The sequence below is a fragment of the Rosa chinensis genome, chromosome 1 (assembly GCF_002994745.2).
Source record: "Rosa chinensis cultivar Old Blush chromosome 1, RchiOBHm-V2, whole genome shotgun sequence".
In the NCBI taxonomy this organism is placed as follows: domain Eukaryota; kingdom Viridiplantae; phylum Streptophyta; class Magnoliopsida; order Rosales; family Rosaceae; genus Rosa; species Rosa chinensis.
In genome coordinates, this window is record NC_037088.1 from 726,076 (window position 1) to 746,382 (window position 20,307).

The 20,307-nt window shown below is 40.0% G+C and overlaps 2 protein-coding genes across 5 annotated transcripts; both read right to left on the reverse strand.

Annotated features, from left to right (window-relative positions):
• Positions 1-11,844: 11,844 nt before the first annotated feature.
• On the reverse strand, positions 11,845-15,583 carry LOC112183798 (G-type lectin S-receptor-like serine/threonine-protein kinase LECRK1). Its single transcript, XM_024322134.2, has one exon. It carries the CDS (start codon positions 14,586-14,588, stop codon positions 12,096-12,098), a length of 2,493 nt encoding a protein of 830 aa, XP_024177902.2. The 5' UTR covers positions 14,589-15,583; the 3' UTR covers positions 11,845-12,095.
• Positions 15,584-15,810: 227 nt separating this feature from the next.
• On the reverse strand, positions 15,811-19,858 carry LOC112183807 (AP2-associated protein kinase 1). 4 transcript variants are annotated; one of them, XM_024322149.2, is made up of 8 exons: positions 19,637-19,858; positions 18,823-19,292; positions 18,225-18,390; positions 18,084-18,134; positions 17,804-17,986; positions 17,575-17,668; positions 16,524-17,254; positions 15,811-16,431 (listed from the first exon to the last, which is right to left on the reverse strand). In XM_024322149.2, the coding sequence occupies exons 2-8, from the start codon at positions 19,284-19,286 to the stop codon at positions 16,075-16,077; spliced, it is 2,046 nt and encodes a 681-aa protein (XP_024177917.1). In that variant the 5' UTR covers positions 19,287-19,292; positions 19,637-19,858; the 3' UTR covers positions 15,811-16,074. The 4 variants fall into 4 exon arrangements, with proteins under 4 accessions (XP_024177917.1, XP_024177914.1, XP_040372009.1 ...); XM_024322146.2 differs by having other exon boundaries at positions 15,811-16,434; positions 18,823-19,294; positions 19,645-19,857; XM_040516075.1 differs by having other exon boundaries at positions 15,811-16,434; positions 19,526-19,857.
• Between the last annotated feature and the right edge of the window lie 449 nt (positions 19,859-20,307).

Sequence of the window (20,307 nt, forward strand, 5' to 3'; positions counted from 1 at the left end):
TTGCTGCGTACGTAATTGCTGCATGCTATGACAAAATTTGGTTTTTATTTCCTTCTGCTTCATTAGTTGTGACTTCTCTGTTTGGATCTGTGTACATGTGTCTAGATTTCAGAAACTGACGACTCCCGAGTCTTGAGTCATGGTGACTAGTCAATATTTTTGTTTGCTCATCCAGAGATGTCTAGAATACGCAGGCCATAGAGTTATGTACATTGCTGGCGGAACGCTGTCCACGCTTTTGACAGTGGCGCATTCAAGGGGGAGTTTGTTTCAGTGTTGCCTGGATTGTGGGTCATTTCAATACGGGAATGCGGTACGAGCTAGTGTCGGTGCGCGGTACGTTAAGATATTAATATTATTATATTTAATAATTTATATAATTAAGGGCATTAATTCTTTTCTAAATTTTTTTTTTTTTTTTGGGTGCATTTGATATATAGTAACTCGGTCCAGTATGGCAATACCCTTAATCATAGATTAATGGGCCTAGACTGCTAGTCATTTAATAAATAACCTAAACAAATATGTGGTCTTCATCTAAAACTTCACCGCTGCAGAACACCAGTAAAACAAAAAAATAAAAAAAAATCCGCCGAACATACCAAAGAAAGGAATGAACTGCGAAGGTGAATGAAGTGGAAATGTTGGGTTGTAGAAGAATAGAGGCTTCTCATCGCTTTGAAGAGGACGAAGAAAAGAAGATGTTGAGTTGCTGATATGAAGTAGAAGGCAGAGATGTTTGGATCGCTGGGTTTAACGATCTGGATCGCGGATGTACCGCGTTTTGGTACGTGCGATCCGGAACGCGGGTCGCGACACATGTGGCGAACTTGAATTTGTCCGGAGGCAAACTTGGACTATAATAATTAGTATAGAAGCCGAAAATCGTAAAAAACTCAATCTAATGGTAAGATTCTAGTATGAGAGCATATAAATATTGAGGAGAAATTGTTGTGTTTTTTTTTTTCTTTTTTCTTTTCAGAAATGTACAGCCTTACCTGAGTAAATATGGGAATTGCTATTAATGATTTCTACCTGTGAGGGCGCAACCTCCTTGTATCCTTTAATTGCCGTAAACAAATAAGGAACTGTTTAAAGATGTTGTATTCTAATGTGCCTCTTCAAATTAAGGTTTATTTTCTAGAGTTATAATAGGAGAATGTTCTAGATTTCCTAGTAATATATTCATATTTATTACCTTATAATCCCCTATATAAAGGGCTCCTATTATCAATAATACAACACACAATTTCTCTCAAATCATATTCTCCTACAACATGTTATCAGCACGAGCCCTAACCCTAGCCCTAAAACTCTCCTCACCAAAAAAAAAAAAATCTGCTGCAAGCCCTAGCAAACCTTAACCACAAACTGCAGCAAGTTCCTAGCCCTAGCTAGCCATACCGTGTGCCGCCGCTGCCGCTGCTGCAGTTTCCTACTACTGCTGCTGCTATTTTCTGACTTTGTTGCTGCTGCTGTTTTCTGCCTTTGTTGCTGCTGTTGTCCTCCACTGCTGTCCTGCTGATTTGCTGCTGGTGCTGTTGCTGCTGGTGCTGTTGTTGTTGTTGTTGTTTTGCTGTTTTGCTGTTGCTACTGTTGCTGTTTTGCTGCTGCTGCTGTTCCAACACGCTTGCATCAACACACGCGTGTTCTCAAGCCCCAAATCATCAAGTAAGATTTTATGATTAAAGTTCCTGCTTTCTTGTCTTTTAAATTCCTTTATTTGCTTCAGGATTTGCAATATACTAACATGGGTTCGATTATTTAATAAGCGGAATTGTGGGGATTCACGCTATATACGAACTAAGAGCGTTCGTGATCGTAGGAATAAGAGCGTCCTCAACCATCGATCTTATTAAACATCATCGTTTCGGTCTAATCCAAATAAACTTGGAAATTGATTTCTTGGTAGCATAGCTCGCAAATCCTATTATTAGTGATCGTGGAAGTTTTTACTCCTGTACGAATCTACTTCTTCTTATTATTTTCAGGATTTCGAATGAGCCAAGACTCGACTTTCCCATGTTTGACTCAACAGGTTCGGAATACCATAGCTGGGTGACCGACGTTGAGAACCACCTCACTTCTTTGGGCATATTACCCATAATCCAGCAACCAAACCCGGATCTTTTTTTCGAGCCTACAACTACTAAGCATGCTTAGCAGTCATCCTGATGCGACGACACATGGATAAATCACTTCATATGGAGTACATGTCGATCAGAGATGCAAGAGAATTATGAGTAGCGCTAGAAGAGCGCTTTGGTAATGTCCAAGATTCCCTCCTCCCTGATTTGAAGGTCCAATGGAGCAATATGCGTTTTGCGGACTTCAAAACTGTTGCTGAATATAATTTAGAAGCTCTTCACCTCAAATCCATGTTGAGGTTTTGTGGACAGCTTGTCACAGAGCAAGAGCAAATTGAGAAAACTCTCTCCACCTTCCCCGTCTCAGTAATCTTGGTATCAAAGCAATATCGAAATGAATGGAATGCTGGACGGATCACGAGGTTTAATCAGCTTATCAATGTTATGTTTGTAGATGAGAAACATGACAACATACTCGTGAAAAATTATAATTCAAGACCCGTTGGAACTAAGAGTTTTCATGAGGCGAATTATAATGCACTCAAAGGAGGGCGCAAGGAGCGGAACCCTAAGAATAAGGGACATGATGGATGTGTGGGTCCATATAACTGCCCTAACAAAGAAGGAAACCGCCAATTTGGAGCGGATACACATGGTGGCAACGCCACACGTGGGAGAGGTGGCCGTGGCACCGCCAGCCGTGGTGGTGACGTCATGGGCCGTGGTGGTGGCGTCAACCCCCCTAGGGGACGTCCACAACGTGCACCTCAATTAAAGGGAGGCAACTACAATGATATGTGTCATCGATGTGAATCAAGTGAGCATTGGTTCAAGCAATGAAAACAAGCGATCAACTGGCTGCACGCTACAAGGAGTATAGGGACTTGAGGGAGCAAGAAGTCTATCTTGCCGACGAAGAAGATGGTGAAGATGTCAATCTCACCATAGAGGACTTCAAAGCTGGAGATGAAGTGCACAAGGATGCCGCATACTTTTATTAGAATAGTCCTTTTACTTTCCAAGTATTATGTAATGGCAATTATGCCTTAGTTAATAAATGACATTTTGTTTTAACTCTTTCTCACTAGGCTCACCCAATTAAATATGATGTCTAGGAAACTAAGTAGAGATTAGTGGTACTTAAGCGAGCTTTGCTCCACCGACATATCTTCTTACTTTCTTGGTCATGTCTAATTGGACTATTGGAGTTACCAAAAGGATTGAGTTACTACAATTTGTCTAGGTTTGATTTCTATTTTGGATTAGACTTTGGTTAAGAAACTTTGATGTAATCATTGGCTATTTTTATTAATAAAATATCGTTTTATTATTAAATGTCTTGGACATATTTTAATTCCGAACTTTATTATTTTTCAGTATGTTTCTTGGAGAGCTTGAATGCCTCGTAGATAGTGGCACCACACATATTATATTGCGACATAGGCAATTATTCATATGGATGACACCTAGTCGATCTTCAGTGGCTACGATGGCAAGACCATCACAATTGATTCATGGTCGAGGACCAGCTCAATTTATGTTGCCAAATGGTGCAAGTATTAATGTCACTGAAGCTCTATATGCTCCTAAGGCCGGAAGAACCCTATTGAGTTTTAAAGATATAAGAGCCAATGGTTTTCATGTGGAAACACTTTGTGAGAATGGACAAGCATTCCTTTGCATAACCTCTAATGACTATGGCCATAAACGAGTATTGGAGAAACGTATGTGTCGCTCTAGTGGGTTATATGAAACTACTATTTGAATTATTGAATTCAACCATGTCATGAGAGATGACTTATGGCATTCTGACACATATAGCTTTGGCATGACCGTTTGGGACACCCAGGTTGAGATATGATGATCCGTATACTAAAGACTTCACAAGGACATCCATTTTTCAAAACGAAAAAAAGTAAAACCCGAAATTTGGTCCAAGGAAGGGCACTGGGGCCACATAGCGCCATTCCTATGCAAAACCGGCCGCCAAAAACTTGTTGGAGACATCATTGAGTATGAAAGTGTGTGCAAATTTGTGTATGATGTTCCCTCTCCCAAGTGTAGGAGGTCAAGTTTCAATATAGGGAAGTGAAGAGTATCGTACCCAAAGGATTGGGGGAAACTCAAACCTAGCTAGATTCCCGCAAAAGCCTAGAAAAACATGCAATCTAACTTTTTACAAGTTCACAACCTTAGCCCTTTGGAAGCTAAAGATTGCAAGGATGGTATTAACAATTATGGTAGTAAATGGCTTGGTTGATTTTAGTTTTACGATAAACTAAGTTTCACAAAAATTAAACTAAGCTAATAAAAATGTGGAGACTAAATCAATGAGAGGAGTAGAGACTTAGGCATCACACCTAACCTTACTCATGCACAAAATGCAACCCATATTTGATGTAGTAACATGCTTTGACAAATTTCCCCTTAGTGCTATGGTGAAGCTACCAAGAAACCAACTAATCTTGCAACTCAACAAACTTTGGTGAAGCTAAGTTAAATTACACAACCTTAATCCCATTTATATTTCATTAAAACACAAGTGGGCTATAAACTGCAAGCCTAACACCCCCTTAGAGCAATTAAACTCACGGTTTATGCATTAAGTTTAAAGTAAGAAATTCAAGCAACTTAACAATTCTCGTAGGAATCATTAAGCCACCACCTAAAGGCTACTCATGCTCATGGATTCAAGAAGTGGTCAAGTTCAAGTTTCCGATTCATTAGTTTCCTAAACAAGCTTTCTAGGTGACTAAGCTAGCAAACACATTTAGTAAGCATTAAAGTTTAGAAGCCCATAGATTCAAAACATGCATAAACATCAAAACACATGAAAATTTACTTTATTTTCACATAAATTTGGCTAGGGCTCAAATCCAACTATTCACAACACATGTTATTACAAGTACAAGCCATAAACATCAAACTAAAGAGAGAAGGAAGGGAAAAAGAAGACTACCCACGGGTTTGACTCTTGGTGGAGTCAAACCAAGATGTCAAAGATCCCACCTAGCTCTCTAGATGTAAAATGATGAGAGAATTGGTTCAAGGTATGGGATTTTCAGTTTTTTTACAACCCAAAACACCATACACATCCACAAACTCAAGAACAAGCAAAACAAAGGCTTGGATATGTGAAAGCAAGTGTTGTGATTGATTTAGAGTGTGTAGTAACTTCGGTTTTGGTGAAACACAAGTGCCTACACACATATTTCTCACACAAACTTAAGCAACTATGAACTAGAACTCAAAACTATAGAGAAACTATGCTAGAACTAGAGAAAAGAGAGATTTTGGTGTTGTAAAATGAGAGAGTAGAAGGGTGAACGGTTTTGGGGAGAGAGAATGGGCTATTTAAAGGCCAAGGCAATTCAAATCATGGATGGAGATCAAAAGGAATGAAGGGCTAGATGTGATTGACAAATGTGTAAGCACAAAATATGGATCTAGTTTTTAACTCCACATAGAAATGACCTAGAAAGCCCATAGATATTTTGGTAGAGGAGAAAAAGTAAGGGTAGAAGGATCATTTTGTAGGGGAACAATGTAATAAATGGGAGACAAATGTGTAAGGTGTAAGAATTGGACCACTTGTCATCTTTCAACTTTTGAATTTCAAAATAACCTAGACCTAAAGTCTCTAACCATAATCAGCTCTTTCCTATCCTCCACACATGTTCTTGGCCGGAAATGTCTGAATCTGGCGTTGACCACCGTTGACCCATTTTTTGTCCGTTTGCACACCTTCTTCTCCTTTCTTCCTTCAATTGAATCTCCACCGAATCTCCACCAAGAGTTCGGAATTGGCCTTTGACTTCTTTATACCAAATGTTCCTCCATGAGTGTAGATCATCAAGGTAAAATTTCAGAGCTTATTTAGCCGTGGTTTGGCCGGAAATTCTGTCGAATTCGTACAGTTCCGGTTTTGCAGTTTTCTTCTTTTAGTCAGAAATTTGTGCCGATCGTTTGGAGGACTTCCACTCCGAACTAGCTCTTTCACTCTTCATAATAAATGATCCTTAATATGTCTAGAATGGATCTGGAAAGTTTCAACTCATTTGAAGTTCATTTGGTCAGTCTGCTGCTCCTCCGTCCTTGCCTAGCTCGGTTTCTCCTAGCCGGAGTAGGAAAATGTGTTAAAGTTGACTTTTTAGTGCATTTCCAAGCTTCTCCATCATTTCCTAGCATGATAAGGAAAACATAATAAATATATATAAATAAACACAAAGGTTAAGCAAAACTGCAAGATTAAGGGAATAATTAGTAGGTAATTATGGACCTAACAATTGCCCGAAGCCGCCTACCCCCTGCGGCCTAAAGTTGGCTTTGATGCCAACACTGCCTCCTTGACCCAATTTTCTGCTTCTAAAGCTTATCTTTTGTTTTGCAAAGCCTGCTCTTTAGCAAAGTTAGGATCTAAACCATCCTATGCAAAGGACACCAAAGAAAATATCTGATTCTTACAAAGAATCCAAGGTGATATTTGTGGACCTATTCAACCATCGTGCGGACCATTTAGATATTTTATGGTGTTGGTTGATGCATCGACACACTGGTCACATGTCATGCTTTTGTCCACAAGAAATGCTGCATTTGCTAAACTTCTAGCACAAATCATTAAATTACGGGCTCACCACCCTGATCATCCTATTACAATACATTTTGACAATGCTGGGGAGTTTACATCATAAACTTTTGATGATTATTGCAGATCCATTGGGATTGAGGTTGAACATCCTGTTCCTCATGTTCACACCTAAAATGGCCTCGCAGAAGCCGCCATTAAAAGACTTTAAATGCTTGCTAGAGCATTGGTTATGCGCACCAATCTCCTTGTGTCTGCTTGGGGTTATGCAATATTGCATGCAGCCGTGCTTATTTGTCTGAGCCCTACTTCCACTCAACCTTTTGTGTCCCAGCTGGTTACTGGATATGAGCTTGATGTCTCACACTTACGCATATTTGGGTGTGCAGTTTATGTGCCAATAGCGCCGCCACGAGTCCCAAAATGGGACCTCAAAGACGATTAGGCATTTATGTTAGATATGATTCTCCAACAATCATCCGCTATTTAGAACCCTTTATAGGCGATCTCTTTACCGCTAGATTTGCGAATTGTCACTTTGATGAGACAGTCTTCCCGTCGTTATGGGGAGATAAGAACACTAATGTTTAACAGGAACGACATGAATTGTCGTGATCTGTCCCCACTTTGTCTCATCTTGATCCCCGAACCGCACAATTCGAAATTGAAGTGAGGAGAATACTCGATCTTCAGAACGTAGCAGATTCGATGCCTGATGAGTTTTCTGATATCGCTAAAGTGACGAGATCATATATACCTGCTGCAAAAGTGCCTACAAGGATTGATATCCCCAAAAGTGGAGGATATGGCGCCGCCATCCCTAATGGAGATGGCACTGTGGCTAAGGCCAGCCTCCCGGCAAGAAAACGAGGGAGGCCCAAAGGTTCGATGGATTCTCGCCCAAGAAAGAAAGCAAGTTTGGCACAAAAGGATCCATTAATCATCGATATAGATAATCCGTTTCATGAAGATATTCTGGATTATGGTTATGTCTAAGAGACATCATTTAGGGCCGCCCCGATGACAGAACCAATTCCAGATAATAGAGAGATCTCCATGAATTACACTAGTATACATGAGACGTTGAAGAGAAACTCTATTATCCTTGATGATGCATTTGCATATTCTATTGCTCAAAGAATCATAGAACATGATGATATCGAACCTTGCTCTGTTGAAGAATGTCAACAAAGAGTGGATTGGCCTAAATGGAAAGATGTGATCCAGGCTGAATTGGATTCACTAACAAAGAGACAGGTATTTGGGCCTATAACGCTGACACCCCTAAGTATAAAACCTGTTGGCCATAAATGGGTCTTTGTTAGAAAGCGTAATGAGAAAAATGAGGTTGTTAGGTACAAAGCCCGCCTTGTGGCTCAAGGTTTCTCACAACGCCCTGGGATCGATTACGAGGAGACATATTCTTTCGTAATGACGTTATAACGTTCCGCTACCTTATCAGTTTGGTAGCTTCTGAAAAACTTGACATGAGCTTATGGATGTTGTTACAAAATAACTCTATAGGGATCTAGATTCAGAGATATATATGAACGTCCCAGATGGACTTCAATTACCCAAATCAAGTGGCTCTAAACCACGGAGCACGTTTTCTATAAGATTGAAACGCTCACTATATGGATTGAAACAATCCAGACAGATGTGGTATAACCGTCTAAGTGACTACTTGATTGGAAAGAGATATGTCAACAATGAAATATGCCCATGCGTGTTTATTAAAAGGACAAGTTCTGGATTTGCAATTGTAGCAGTTTATGTCGATGACATGAACCTAATTGGAACTCTAGATGAGTTAAGGGAAACTGCTAAGTACTTGAAATCCTAATTTAAGATGAAAGATCTTGGGAAAACACGGTTTTGTCTCGGATTAGAACTCGAGCACTGTAGTGATGGCATTATGATCCATCAGTCAGCATATACTAAGAAATTACTAAGGAGCTTTAATGAGGATAAAGCAAAGCCTACGAGTACTCCCATGATTGACCGTAGTCTTGAGCCCAGAAAAGATCCGTTTCGTCCAAAGGATGAGGATGAAGAATTGTTAAAGGCAGAAGTGCCCTACCTAAGTGCAATAGGCGCATTATTGTACTTAGCTCAATGCACAAGACCGGATATCTCATTCGCAATACTGAACTTGTTAGCTCGACATAGTTCCGCGCCAACACGCCGCCATTTAGGGGTGTGCAAAACACGGTACAAATCGGCCAAACCGGTCGAAACCGACCGGTAAATATGGTTTGGTTAAGGTTTTTTAGCATTAAAATATGAAATCCGGTTCAATACCGAACCAAACCATTTATGAATTGGCTTGGTTTGGTTTTTCTTTTACTTGAACCGTGAAACCCGAACCGATCGATATGTATTAAATATAATAGGAAAAAAATTTTAATTTATATACATAATATATATATATATATATTTTTATTTATTTGTGGGTAGTCTTTTATAAGTAAGTTATAAATCTCCAATTATAATTTGATTCTCAAAATGATATACTACCCCATATTGAATCCTAGACCCAAAAGGCTTAAAACCTAAATAAGTGAATCATTTTGAAACTATTTTGGATTTTGTTATTTGAATATTAGTTTTGGATTTTGATTATTAAATTTTTATTATTGAGATTGAGTTTTAGTATTTTTACTATGAATTTTTCGTAAACAAAACGTCAATGCTATATAGGTTAAAACCGCCTTACCAACCGAACCGAACCATCTTTAAATGGACTGGATTGGATCGGATTAAGTTTATTTTCTTCGATGACCGGTTGTCTAAACCGCTTACTTTGGCTTAGAGACGGTTTGGAGTCAAAACCGATCCAATCCAATCCACATGCAGCCCTACCGCCATTAAATTGGTGTAAAGACAATTTTTCGATACTTAAAAGGTACAATTGATATGGGCCAAAATATTCAATAAATGAAACCAGAATTTATCAATGAGAAACCAATGAATTAACAAACATTCAATATCCAAGAAACTATAAAATTAATGCCAAAATCTTAGTTTACACATGTCTAGGGCTTAGGCAGCCCCTAACTATCAAAAACTATTAGCAATACATAAAAAAAATAAAATATAACATGAAAAGAGAGGGAGCAGAGGATGGCGGTGATGGACTGATGTTGTGCGTCCAAAGATGCCCTAGACTCCTTTTTATATAGTTATTGCGTCAAGACTTCTTCTCCTCCAAGAACTAAGGAATTTGATCTCTAATTAAAGAAGGACTTTTAATTCTTCTTCCCTTATAGCTCTAGGAGACAATCTTTCCTTGTTTGGACTCAGATTCGCGTGCAGCTTGACCTCCTTGTACTAAATCGGTCATAACTTCTTCTAGAAAAATCATATTCACTTTTTTTTTTTTTAGTAAAGCCACGAGGGCGAAATAATATATTCATCATAAGCCAGAATAGGCCTTTACATACCCTTCCGCTGCCATTTATAGACAGACAATAAGCTAGTGGTAGTACCCAGAAGTGGTACGTACATATAGTCCTACTCATTATACATTTAAATACGTAGAGGTAGTGGATACCCCCTTTCGGTACTACTCCAGAGGCGCTAGAAGTACATAGAGTGTTCCTAATACAAGGAACTTTATTGTAATTAGATAAACTAAAAACATAGGGATAGGCTGAGAGCAAAACCCTAGCCCAACTTATTCAGCTCAAGATAGATCCAAAGAGAGGCCCACACAAAGCCCAGCATTCCTGACTGGGTCCAGGCCCAACCTGCATCTCCACACACGCCCAGCCAGCGAACAGTGATCCAGCTTGGCTTTGCCGACCATGCCGCACCGGCTCCACCATGATTCCACGACTGCGACTTAATTGCCACGACCAAAAGCACTGGAACCGCTCCGCCACACCCAGCATCACCACAACTTTCCCCAATCCAGCGCCTGCAATCCACGCTGCCACAGAAACCACTCCCGGAAGGCCTTCTATCCAGAAAGAAGCAAATCGAGGTCTCGGTCCCACCGGCGTAGTCACCACATCATAGAGATTCTATGCCAATCCTGACGCCCAAATCAACCTGCAAAAAACCTCACGCCATACCCCTCATAGGATCTCCCCGAACTCTAGCACTGATCCCAGTCCGGCAGCAGACCGAGAGGCGTCGGCGACGCCAAAAGGCCAGCCTAAATGCCTGGGTCACCAATGGACAAGAGCGAACTCTCGGTCTACAAGCCGCCTGCCTTAGGGTTTAGCAATCCTCGCTCTGGGAGAGAAGACGAAGACTTTTGGTCCACTTATCTATACAGAAAAATCATATTCATGAACCGTAAAGAGCTTTGGAAACTAGACATCCGAGGCTTTCAATCAATATAAAGATCATTATCTGGATCGTCCTGAACTGCTCTCAGTACTCTATCGAAGTTTACTGATCTACACAAGCAGATTTGCTGATTTTGACTTTCAATCCCTCTTTTGCTTCGTTTCTTCTTCTTTACTCTAAAACACCTATAAAACATATAAACAAAGTAAATAACTGGAAAATATCAAGAACTAACAATGAAAATATAAAGGAATTTGATATAAATAATGTATAATTACGCTCCTATCAGTTTGCTCCTTACAAGAAAGGTACAAGGGCTCATGAACAAAATATTACAAATGAGCATTATTATCGGGTCAATATACTTAATGCTGTGATAGACTTTCAGATGGTAGAGCTATCCGACTTACAGATAATTTGTTGGAGCTCCTTATTCTTAGTGCTACATTTAATCCACGTGATAATTTTCGATCATTTATATGTGAAAATGTTTGCAATCTTGCTTTGAAGTTTTATCCTCAAGATTTTACATTATATGATATGCTTGCTCTACATTTAGAATGTGAGTTTTTTCTAGCAGATATTCAAAAGTATCCAAGATTTGCCAAGACAACTACTATGTCTGATTTGTGTCGACGATTAGTTGAATAAAGAAAGTATTCAGCATTCTTTCCTATGATTTATAGATTGATTTGTCTTGTGCTGACTTTGCCAGTTTCTACAGCAACAACAGAGAGAGCATTTTCATTTATAAATATCATAAAAAAACAAACTTCAAAAGATGGAAGATGAGTTTCTTGATGATTTGATGTTTCTCTACATCGAAAAAGAATTGCCGAGAGCATTGATAATGATTCTGTGATTGTTGAGTTTGAAGTGAGTGGGTTTCGGAGGGTACGATTTAGTTAGTTTATTGTTGTTTTACAACAAATGTATGTTTGCAGTTTTTAATTTATGAGGTTTGGATTTATGTCCTCGCCATTGTATGTTTTGATTGAAAATAATAAAGACGTGGGGATAAGCCTCCCATTCGGTTCCAAACCTCTAAAAAAAAAAAATAGTGTACTTCTAATTAGCCTAGACAGGTCTCGGATCCTGGATCTGCCACTGGATCGATACATTAAGTTTCAGCATATTGAACTGAAAAGAGAAGGACTTGGAGGTACAGATACATCAACCACTCCTTCGAGCATTTGTGTAACCTTCTTCATGGTAGGTCTCAAAGATGGATCCTCTTGTATGCACCAAATTGCCACCATTACTAGCCTCTCCAGCCTTTTCATGTCATTTCCTGCCTCCTCATCGTCCTCAATCACCTTGTTTAATCTCCTATGCTTGTAGCAATCGTAAACCCAGTCAGTTAGTATCACTTCTTCTTCATTTTCCTTTTCCATTTCGAGGCTCCTCCTGCAACAGATAATCTCCAACAGCATCACCCCATAACTGTAAACATCAACCTTCGCAGTAACGGGAGTATTTCTGAACCATTCTGGTGCAACATACCCTCTGGTCCCTCTAATGACTGTATGAGTCAGAGTTTGATCACTTAGCAGAAGCTTTGCCAATCCGAAATCCGAAATCCTTGCTGTGAATGAATCATCGAGAAGTATGTTCTGCGGTTTGATGTCACAGTGGATGATCTGCGTGCTACACTCATCGTGCAAGTACATGAGCCCTCTTGCAATACCAAACGCAATTTGGATTCGTTTGTTCCAATCAGGCCTTGAAATCCCAAACAGATAGCTAGCCAGTGTTCCATTTCTCATAAACTCATAGACTAGGAGTTTATTTGCCCCTTCATCACACAAGCCAAGCAATCTGACGAGGTTTTTGTGATGGGTCTTGGCTATTGCACTTGCTTCTGTTTTGAATTCCTTTTCACCTTGTTGTGCCACCTTGTCCAGCTTCTTGATTGCCACATAGTTTGTTGAGCTTAGAGATGATATGATTCCCTTATACACAGTGCCGAAAGCCCCTCTTCCAACTTCTTCTCTGAAACCATCTGTGGCTTCTTCGAGCTCTTTGTAAGTAAAAGCGCGTAGATTTGCTTCCATAATACTGGATGTGCTAGTGATAACCCTATGTGTTTTTCGGTATGTGTAGAAAACAAGCAAAGCAATTGCTGCAACAAACAGGAAGTTGAGAAACACAGAGCTACCTAGAAGGAGTGCTCCTACTAAGATGACAGTTTTCTGATCTTTCTTTTCTGTGTTTGAATCTCGAGATGCAGGACTCTCAAAAGCATCAGATTTTGGTAATTTGATGAGAGCCTTGCCATACTCATTCCAGTCCTGCCTTCCATTGGAGAGTGGCAATTTCTTCTTCCAGCAGGTCCCAGCTTTGATAACAGCTACCACACAGTTACAATCATCGAGGCAAAATCTGCTACAATCATCTTCATTGAGTGGCTGCAACTCTTCATAGTTTGAAGAACTGGGCCAGAAAGTATTTGGTAGCTCATGCATCACATATACATCTTGTGGCTTTGAATCACCTAGTTCACAACTGTGCATCCTGTGTTGTTTGCAGCCGCGCAACTTATATTCGGGATCTAAAGCAGAAAAGCCAGGAAGGCATTCACAAATTGGCCTTGTGTTTGCATCAAGTTTGCAGTAACTGTTATATCCACATGGCCCGCCGCCCTCGTTTCCAGTTGAATCGAAGCAAATGTTTTCTGGAATAGACCACAAAGAGGACCAGGATGTCCCGCTCCCATTTTTGGGATAAGCATATAGGGTAAAAAGCCCATCATAATCTAGTGTTGCTCTGTAATAGTAATCTCTTGGTGGGGATGCGGTTTTGTTTGTGAGGGTTACTATATTTCCATTCCGCAGAACAACATTGATATGACCTGACTCATTGAAGACTAGCTGATTGCCGGAGTTCATTTTATCAGCTGCATCAGATGTATTGCTTTTGTAGTATGCTGAATATGCTTGCTCTGTAGGCAACGCTATGAGATACAGCTCAAGCGTACCTGCTGGTTTAAATTGGAGTTGAAACTTCCCCTTTGAGTAGTTGCTAGCAGTCTGCCGAGAAGAGAGCTTTTCGCCAATTTCCAACACTTGGGTTGGTAAAATGGTGTCTATAGGGTTTTTGAAGCTTTGCCATAAAGGTACTGAATTCTGGTTTGCAAGAACAAAGTTACCTGTGTCAAGCATGGCAGCATAAGCAACTCCACTAATAACAGACTGGGGCCAGATTTCTTCTCCCCGAGGGCCAGTGAGTCTGAAATGACCGTCCTTTGTGAGCTCCACTTTGGATCCTATTGGTGCTGGATTGTCTCCATTTGCATACCAAACAAGAGTCTTTTCTGGTATCTTGTCATACCATATGGCAAGCAAGAAGAGTTCTTGATCACCAATGCCGCGAAATCCAAAAGCAAATGCCCCGGAGGGAGATTGCCACGAAAGAGAGTTGTCTGATGCAGTGAGAGACGACCCCAAGCTAATATTTGCAGTCTGAGCAGCAGCTACAAAAAATGGTTCAATGACAAGGTATAGGCCAAGTAGGTGGAGAACAGAGAAGTCCATTTTGGGACACAATCTGAAGAGCACAGTGGGTTTGTACAACAAGGTAACCAAGGGTCTTACATATATAGAAAAATTCTTGGGTGCCATTTATGTTATGAAACGTGTCGGACTGTCGGAGCGATTTTTCTTTGGCCTGCATATTTGGTGCATGAAAAAATTTGATATTGATTTCCTCATCTTTTGGGAGTCCAAAAGCTCAGTACTGTACATGTGTTTGGATCTGTGTACATGTGTCCAGGCTATCTTAATGTTACAGAAGCTTACGACTCTTGAGCCTTGACTAATGACTGGTGAAGGTTGACTTGTTATGACGGATGGCTGGCTATTCAATATTTTTAGTTTGCTTTTCTTTGATTGTTGATTATTGCCACCTACTTTGAAGTTTGAATATTACTGAGTCAGGTAGAATAGAAACTAGAAGCAAGCAAAGATTGAACAAAGACCAAATTTTCTGGGCAGACTATTGATATGGACTTCCAAGCTGTACAGATAAGATGCACTGAATCAACTGGGCAGGTGAAAAGGAATTCCCCCTCTAGCATCACCCCAAAATGTCTACTACTCTGCTCTGAAACTCTCTCAAAGGTTAATTTGATCATTCAATCAAAAGCAAATTGACCACGGGTGTGAAGTTCTTTTGGCGCGTGGTGCCACTGTTGGTCTGAAAAGAAATTGACTTCCACGAAGAATACTGAAGTATGAAGAGAATACAAACCAAACCAAGCGTTAATAGGTTAAGACCAGCATCCTGATTGCTGACATAAACATACTTGTGGTAAGAAGGAACCGACAGTACAGTGTCTGCTACTGTTTAGGTTTCGATGGAGTGTATATGTTGGTTGCGTCTTCTTCCGGCAATGGGTGGTGACTCTTCCAACAGCCATAATTTACCACTTATGCACATTACGTGTAAGAACGCCTTGAATTCTGAACTAGCTGAATTCTTTGAAGCTTGTCACTTAAAAAGTATAAAAATCACAACCGGAAAATTCTATTTGCAAACCGAAGGCTCATCGTCTTAGGCTCTAGTTGTCCTAGGGGCTTTTGTATTTAACTTCCTTGTTCTCTAGTATTTTCTTGTCAAAAATAAATATTTAATAAATAGAATACCAAAGGCTCAACTCTCACCCTAAATGACATGTCATGCTATCAGTGCAAATGTCAATGCTAAGAGCCATTGAGGATTATGTATGAACCATTATTTGACAAGTAACTAATTAAATGCTCTCATGAAAAGAACTAGCAACCACATATTGGCCAACTCAACTCTTGACAAAAGAACTACAGCTAACCTATAAAACACAAATCATTTTCTTAGCCAACAATCGACATATGCAGCGTAAGTATACAAATGAAGTCTGTCACAGTCCAGAGAAACATGTGTACATGTTCTACCGCAGAAGAGGCAGAATAAAATCTATAAAACACCAGCACTCAAAAGCACAAATCAAATTCAAATCAAAGGCATGCATCTCTTACTTTCCACCCTCACTTACCTCGGCATTGTTGCCAACAACAATGTCAGGGTTGTCATAAAATACATCCTCATAGCAAGCATTCCAGAAGGCCATAATTAGAAACCAGCCCATCCAGCAGGTTGAGAAGCTGGCTTGCTCTCCATAGCCTTTGTGTCACCAAAACGCTGAGAAATATTTCCTTCACCCATAGGTCTTGATATTTGGGTGCTTCCAGTGGGCGCAGCAGAAAAGCTCTCTGTTCCAAAACCCCACGAGTCAAAACCAGTATTTACTTGAGTCGTAGCTTGCTTGTTCTGGTGACCATTTCTTGTCCTGACAGATTTGACAGTGTTGTCCGTTGAAGAAGGCTGCGGTTCTGCAAACGGCTGCCATGACTTTGTCTCTGGACTTGGAGTTTTCCGGTCAGATTTATCCTGCTGGAGTTCCCAAATGGCTCCTTCTATCTTCTCCCTCTGCTGCAAAAATGATAAATTCAATCAAATAATAACATAATAGACAGAAAACAATAAAAAGTCAAAACAGTTTGGGTTTTTGAAAACAGTACCGGTGGGGTTGCGGATGATTGAACGCCAGGTGACATTTGATTTCTCAAAGCATCTTTATTCGGTGAAGGTGTTCTAGCGGCAAGCGTCTGCTTAAGCTCCTGCAACTCTTGCCTTTGAGATCGGCAGATGGCTGATAGCTTTTCAAATTTGGAAGTTATTTCAGCCTTTTCTATGTTGGCTTGGTTCAGCTGCTCCTTCAATCTCTCTACTTCAGTCTCTAATGCTTCTTCTTTTCCTGATTTGCTATTACTAGCTCCCACGCTGAGTTTATTAGTATCAAATTCAGCAACAAATGAGTTAAATGCATCATCGTGAAAACTAGTTGCACTCTCAGGCTTGGATGCCTTTGGCCTCTCAGCACCATGGTCAGTATGCTTCTGGAAGAAATTTATTTCAATGTCCTTTGGAAATCCATCTTCATGCTTGTGCGATTTCACGTGTGAGTTTCTTCGTGCAGCATAGGTTGGTGTATTGTCCACTTTTGCAGGGGCACTGTTCTTGGGTAAAGGATGATTAGAATCATCAAACTTAGGTACAGTCTTTTCTTCAACAACAACTGAATCCTCAGCATGCTGAGTGGACCAAAATGCACCAAGTGGCCCTCCACCTCCCCCTGCCTTGGACATATTTGACGTTTGTGATGGATTTCTAGCTGATTCTCCCACTGAAGGTGGTGGGGGTGGGCTTCTACGAGGCATTTCAGGCGACTTGTTTGCGGGCCTTGAAAAACCTGCAGATTTGCAATAATAGTCACTTCAAAACTGAAAGCTTCATATATTTTATTAATTTCTCTGGTTGCAATTAATACTTTTGATGTAGTTTTAGTAAAGTAGCTAGACACTTAAAAACTAAAACCAGGTTTTCTTTGAAACGGAAAAGGCTAGAAGTAAGGTCTAAACTTCATGTCAAGTACTTACGGAATAAAAAGTAAACTGATACCAAAGAAAAAAGTTTAAGCTACATTTTCAAAAAAATAAATATAAATAATAGCTAAAATAAATAAGGAGAAAAAAAAAGAAGTTTTGGTAGATGCTATGCTCATTTGCTCACCTTCATGTTTTCCAGCAGAGTGCATTTCGGGTGGCCTATCAGGTAAAGACTTCTGTAAACCAACTGGTAACAGCTCATTAACACGAAACCACACCTGTCACCACAGAAGAGGGAAAAAAGAATCAGTAACTAGTATTAGAATCTCCACACCTATTGTTGCATGGACTCGAATGATCTAAAACTAACCTAAATTCATGGAGATGAATGGCCAATCAAGCAAAGCGCTTGCCTGCGTGATATCTGGTCTGTCGTCTGGTGATGCCTGAAGCATGTCTCTGATGAGATCTGTAATAGACGAGCCGTAGTTAGGTAACTCAGGAATGCGATAGTTTCCATTCAAGATCTGCAGCTTTGACTCTCCATCGAATGCACTTTTGAAGTAGCAAATGCGAAAGAGAAGGCAGCCAAGAGCCTACAAATGATAGTGTTGTGTCAGCTCCAGGTCGCATTTTAATGTAAGTGTTCAACTATTCAGAATTACTAATGATCTGGAGGACCAATCTACTTACCCATATGTCTACTTTCTCATTGATAAGTTCTCTCCGAAATAGATCCCACATCTAATTCAGAAGGAGAAAGAAATGAATCAAACATTCTAAAAATTGAAGTGATTATGTTGAAATATTGAAAAACAAGGGTTTATGCTCAACCTCAGGGGCCCTGTAGGCAGGTGTTGTGTGCTTTCTGATAATGTCTTCTTCAATACCCATTTCTTCAGGCTTCTCAAAGCGCTTGTGGTTGGTAGAGGTGCTTCCAAAATCACACAATTTCCACAGTCCATCCGGCCCCAACAGAAGATTCTCAGCTTTCAAATCCCTGAAAATGCAATTGATTATTAAACACCAACTATTAAAAGTTCACAGGAACTCATGAATCAAAAGTATAAAAATTTTGATTAATCAAACTCACTTTCATCTCACATAAAATTAAAATAGACTACAATGGAAGGTAATGGTAAAAGAACTGTAACTTGAAGGTATTAATGTGTTGCTAATACATCAAGGTATTAATGTAATAGGCATCAATGTGTTGCTAATACATCTGATTGACAAAAGAAGGTGCTAATGGTTGTACAAACATTATGAGTTTCTTTTGGTACTTGTCATGAAACACGACTAGTAGCCAGTAACACAAAGGGCCAACCAAAACCAATTCATAAGAAAGTGTTATGGGTGAATTAAACCCCTCAAAGTGCCGAAAGGAAAGTAGGAAGATACACATTAAAAAGTCAAGTTCCGGCCAAAGTACCTATGAGCAATGGGAGGGGACAGTGTGTGCATTGCAAAAACTGCAGTACACACATCTCTGAAGATTGCAAGGACCTGTTTCTCATCAAAAAAGCCAGCTCCTCTGCTATCGAGTACGGTAACCAGAGACTTGTCACAATATTCCATGACAAGGAGTGCCTCCTTTGTGCGGCCCAAATCCATGATGGCGTGGGCATAGAGAGTGACAACATTGGGATGCCCTCTGAGTAACTTCATGACGGAGATTTCCTTCATCACCAACTCCAGCAACTCTTCATCATTACATATGATGTGCTTCAAAGCATACTGCTTTGAGGTATGGACAAGGTCCCGAGCTAAGTAAACGCAAGAGAACCCTCCTTCGGCAATGACATTCTTCACCTGAATCTTGAGAGTTCCGACGTCAATGGAGCGGCCTTCGAGGCCAGCTGGCTCCTTGTGCATAAAAGGCTTGAACCTCCACATTATGAACTGCAAAGCAATAGCATACACGATCGTGAATGCAATTCTAAACTCTTTGATCTTGATGGCGGAAAAAATGAAGAAATGCAAATCAAACCAATACAGATTCTAAATTAATAATCTTTCAAATGAAAGATAAAACCCTGAAAACCGAACAAGAATTCATCTTGATGATTCAAATATCAGAAAGGCCTAGAATTTAACAAGAAGCAGAAGCAGGAGAATCAAAAGTAAGAACATACGGATAGATCTGTTTGCTGCAACAACAAAAAAAAGTGACCGACTTCCAAGAAGCGGATCTGAGCATGAAGCAAACACAAGACTCAAAAGCGAAGATTAATGGGAGGGTGTACCTTGAAGTTGAAGTTGAAGTATTGAAGGTGCAGAGAGAGAGATCTACAATGTGAACAGATTACGTGCTGATCCGGACTCTCTCCTCTGAAACAAAACAAAAGAAGGAAAGAAAGAGAGAGCCTTTTCTTTTCTCCAACCCAATTGTTTAATATTCAGCGGAAAACAAAAACCATTTCATATATAAAAATATGGAGAAACAGAGAAATCAAGGTGGGGGCGGCAAATGGAGATATGGCTGCTCGTATATATAATAGCACCTGGGCTGGACGGATGGGTTCCTGCCGTAGCTGTAGAGGATGTGCACCTGAGCACGTCGCTGTAACTCTTGCCGACGCCGTGTCGTATGCTCTTTCCACACCACAAAAAGGTAAACAATCATTTTTTATCAACTAAAATTATAGTATGCATGGCGGTGCAAGTCCACATACAACAAATATGCAATCTCAACCATGGTCAGATATTTGTCACTCAAAATCTTCCAATCTCAGCGGTACATTAAGTTACATGCCGTGTACCCAAGACCTTCCGTTTTATCAAATTTAACTTTCATATGCAGAACAACTGTACGAGTAAAGATGAATTGAAATTTTATCAACTTTTTTGTTTTTTGTTTTTTTTTTGGAGAATTCCACAAATGGTCACTCAACTATGACTCATTCGACACTTTGGT

Excerpts from the sequence above, each read along its gene's own strand:
- LOC112183798 (XM_024322134.2), bottom strand. The coding sequence starts at position 14,588 with ATGGCACCCAAGAATTTTTCTATATATGTAAGACCCTTGGTTACCTTG.
- LOC112183807 (XM_024322146.2), bottom strand. The coding sequence starts at position 19,286 with ATGTGGAGGTTCAAGCCTTTTATGCACAAGGAGCCAGCTGGCCTCGAA. Across the intron at positions 17,255-17,574 it reads CTCTGCTGGAAAACATGAAG|GTTTTTCAAGGCCCGCAAAC; the intron begins GTGAGCAAATGA and ends GCAAATCTGCAG. Across the intron at positions 16,435-16,523 it reads AATCATCCGCAACCCCACCG|CAGAGGGAGAAGATAGAAGG; the intron begins GTACTGTTTTCA and ends TCATTTTTGCAG.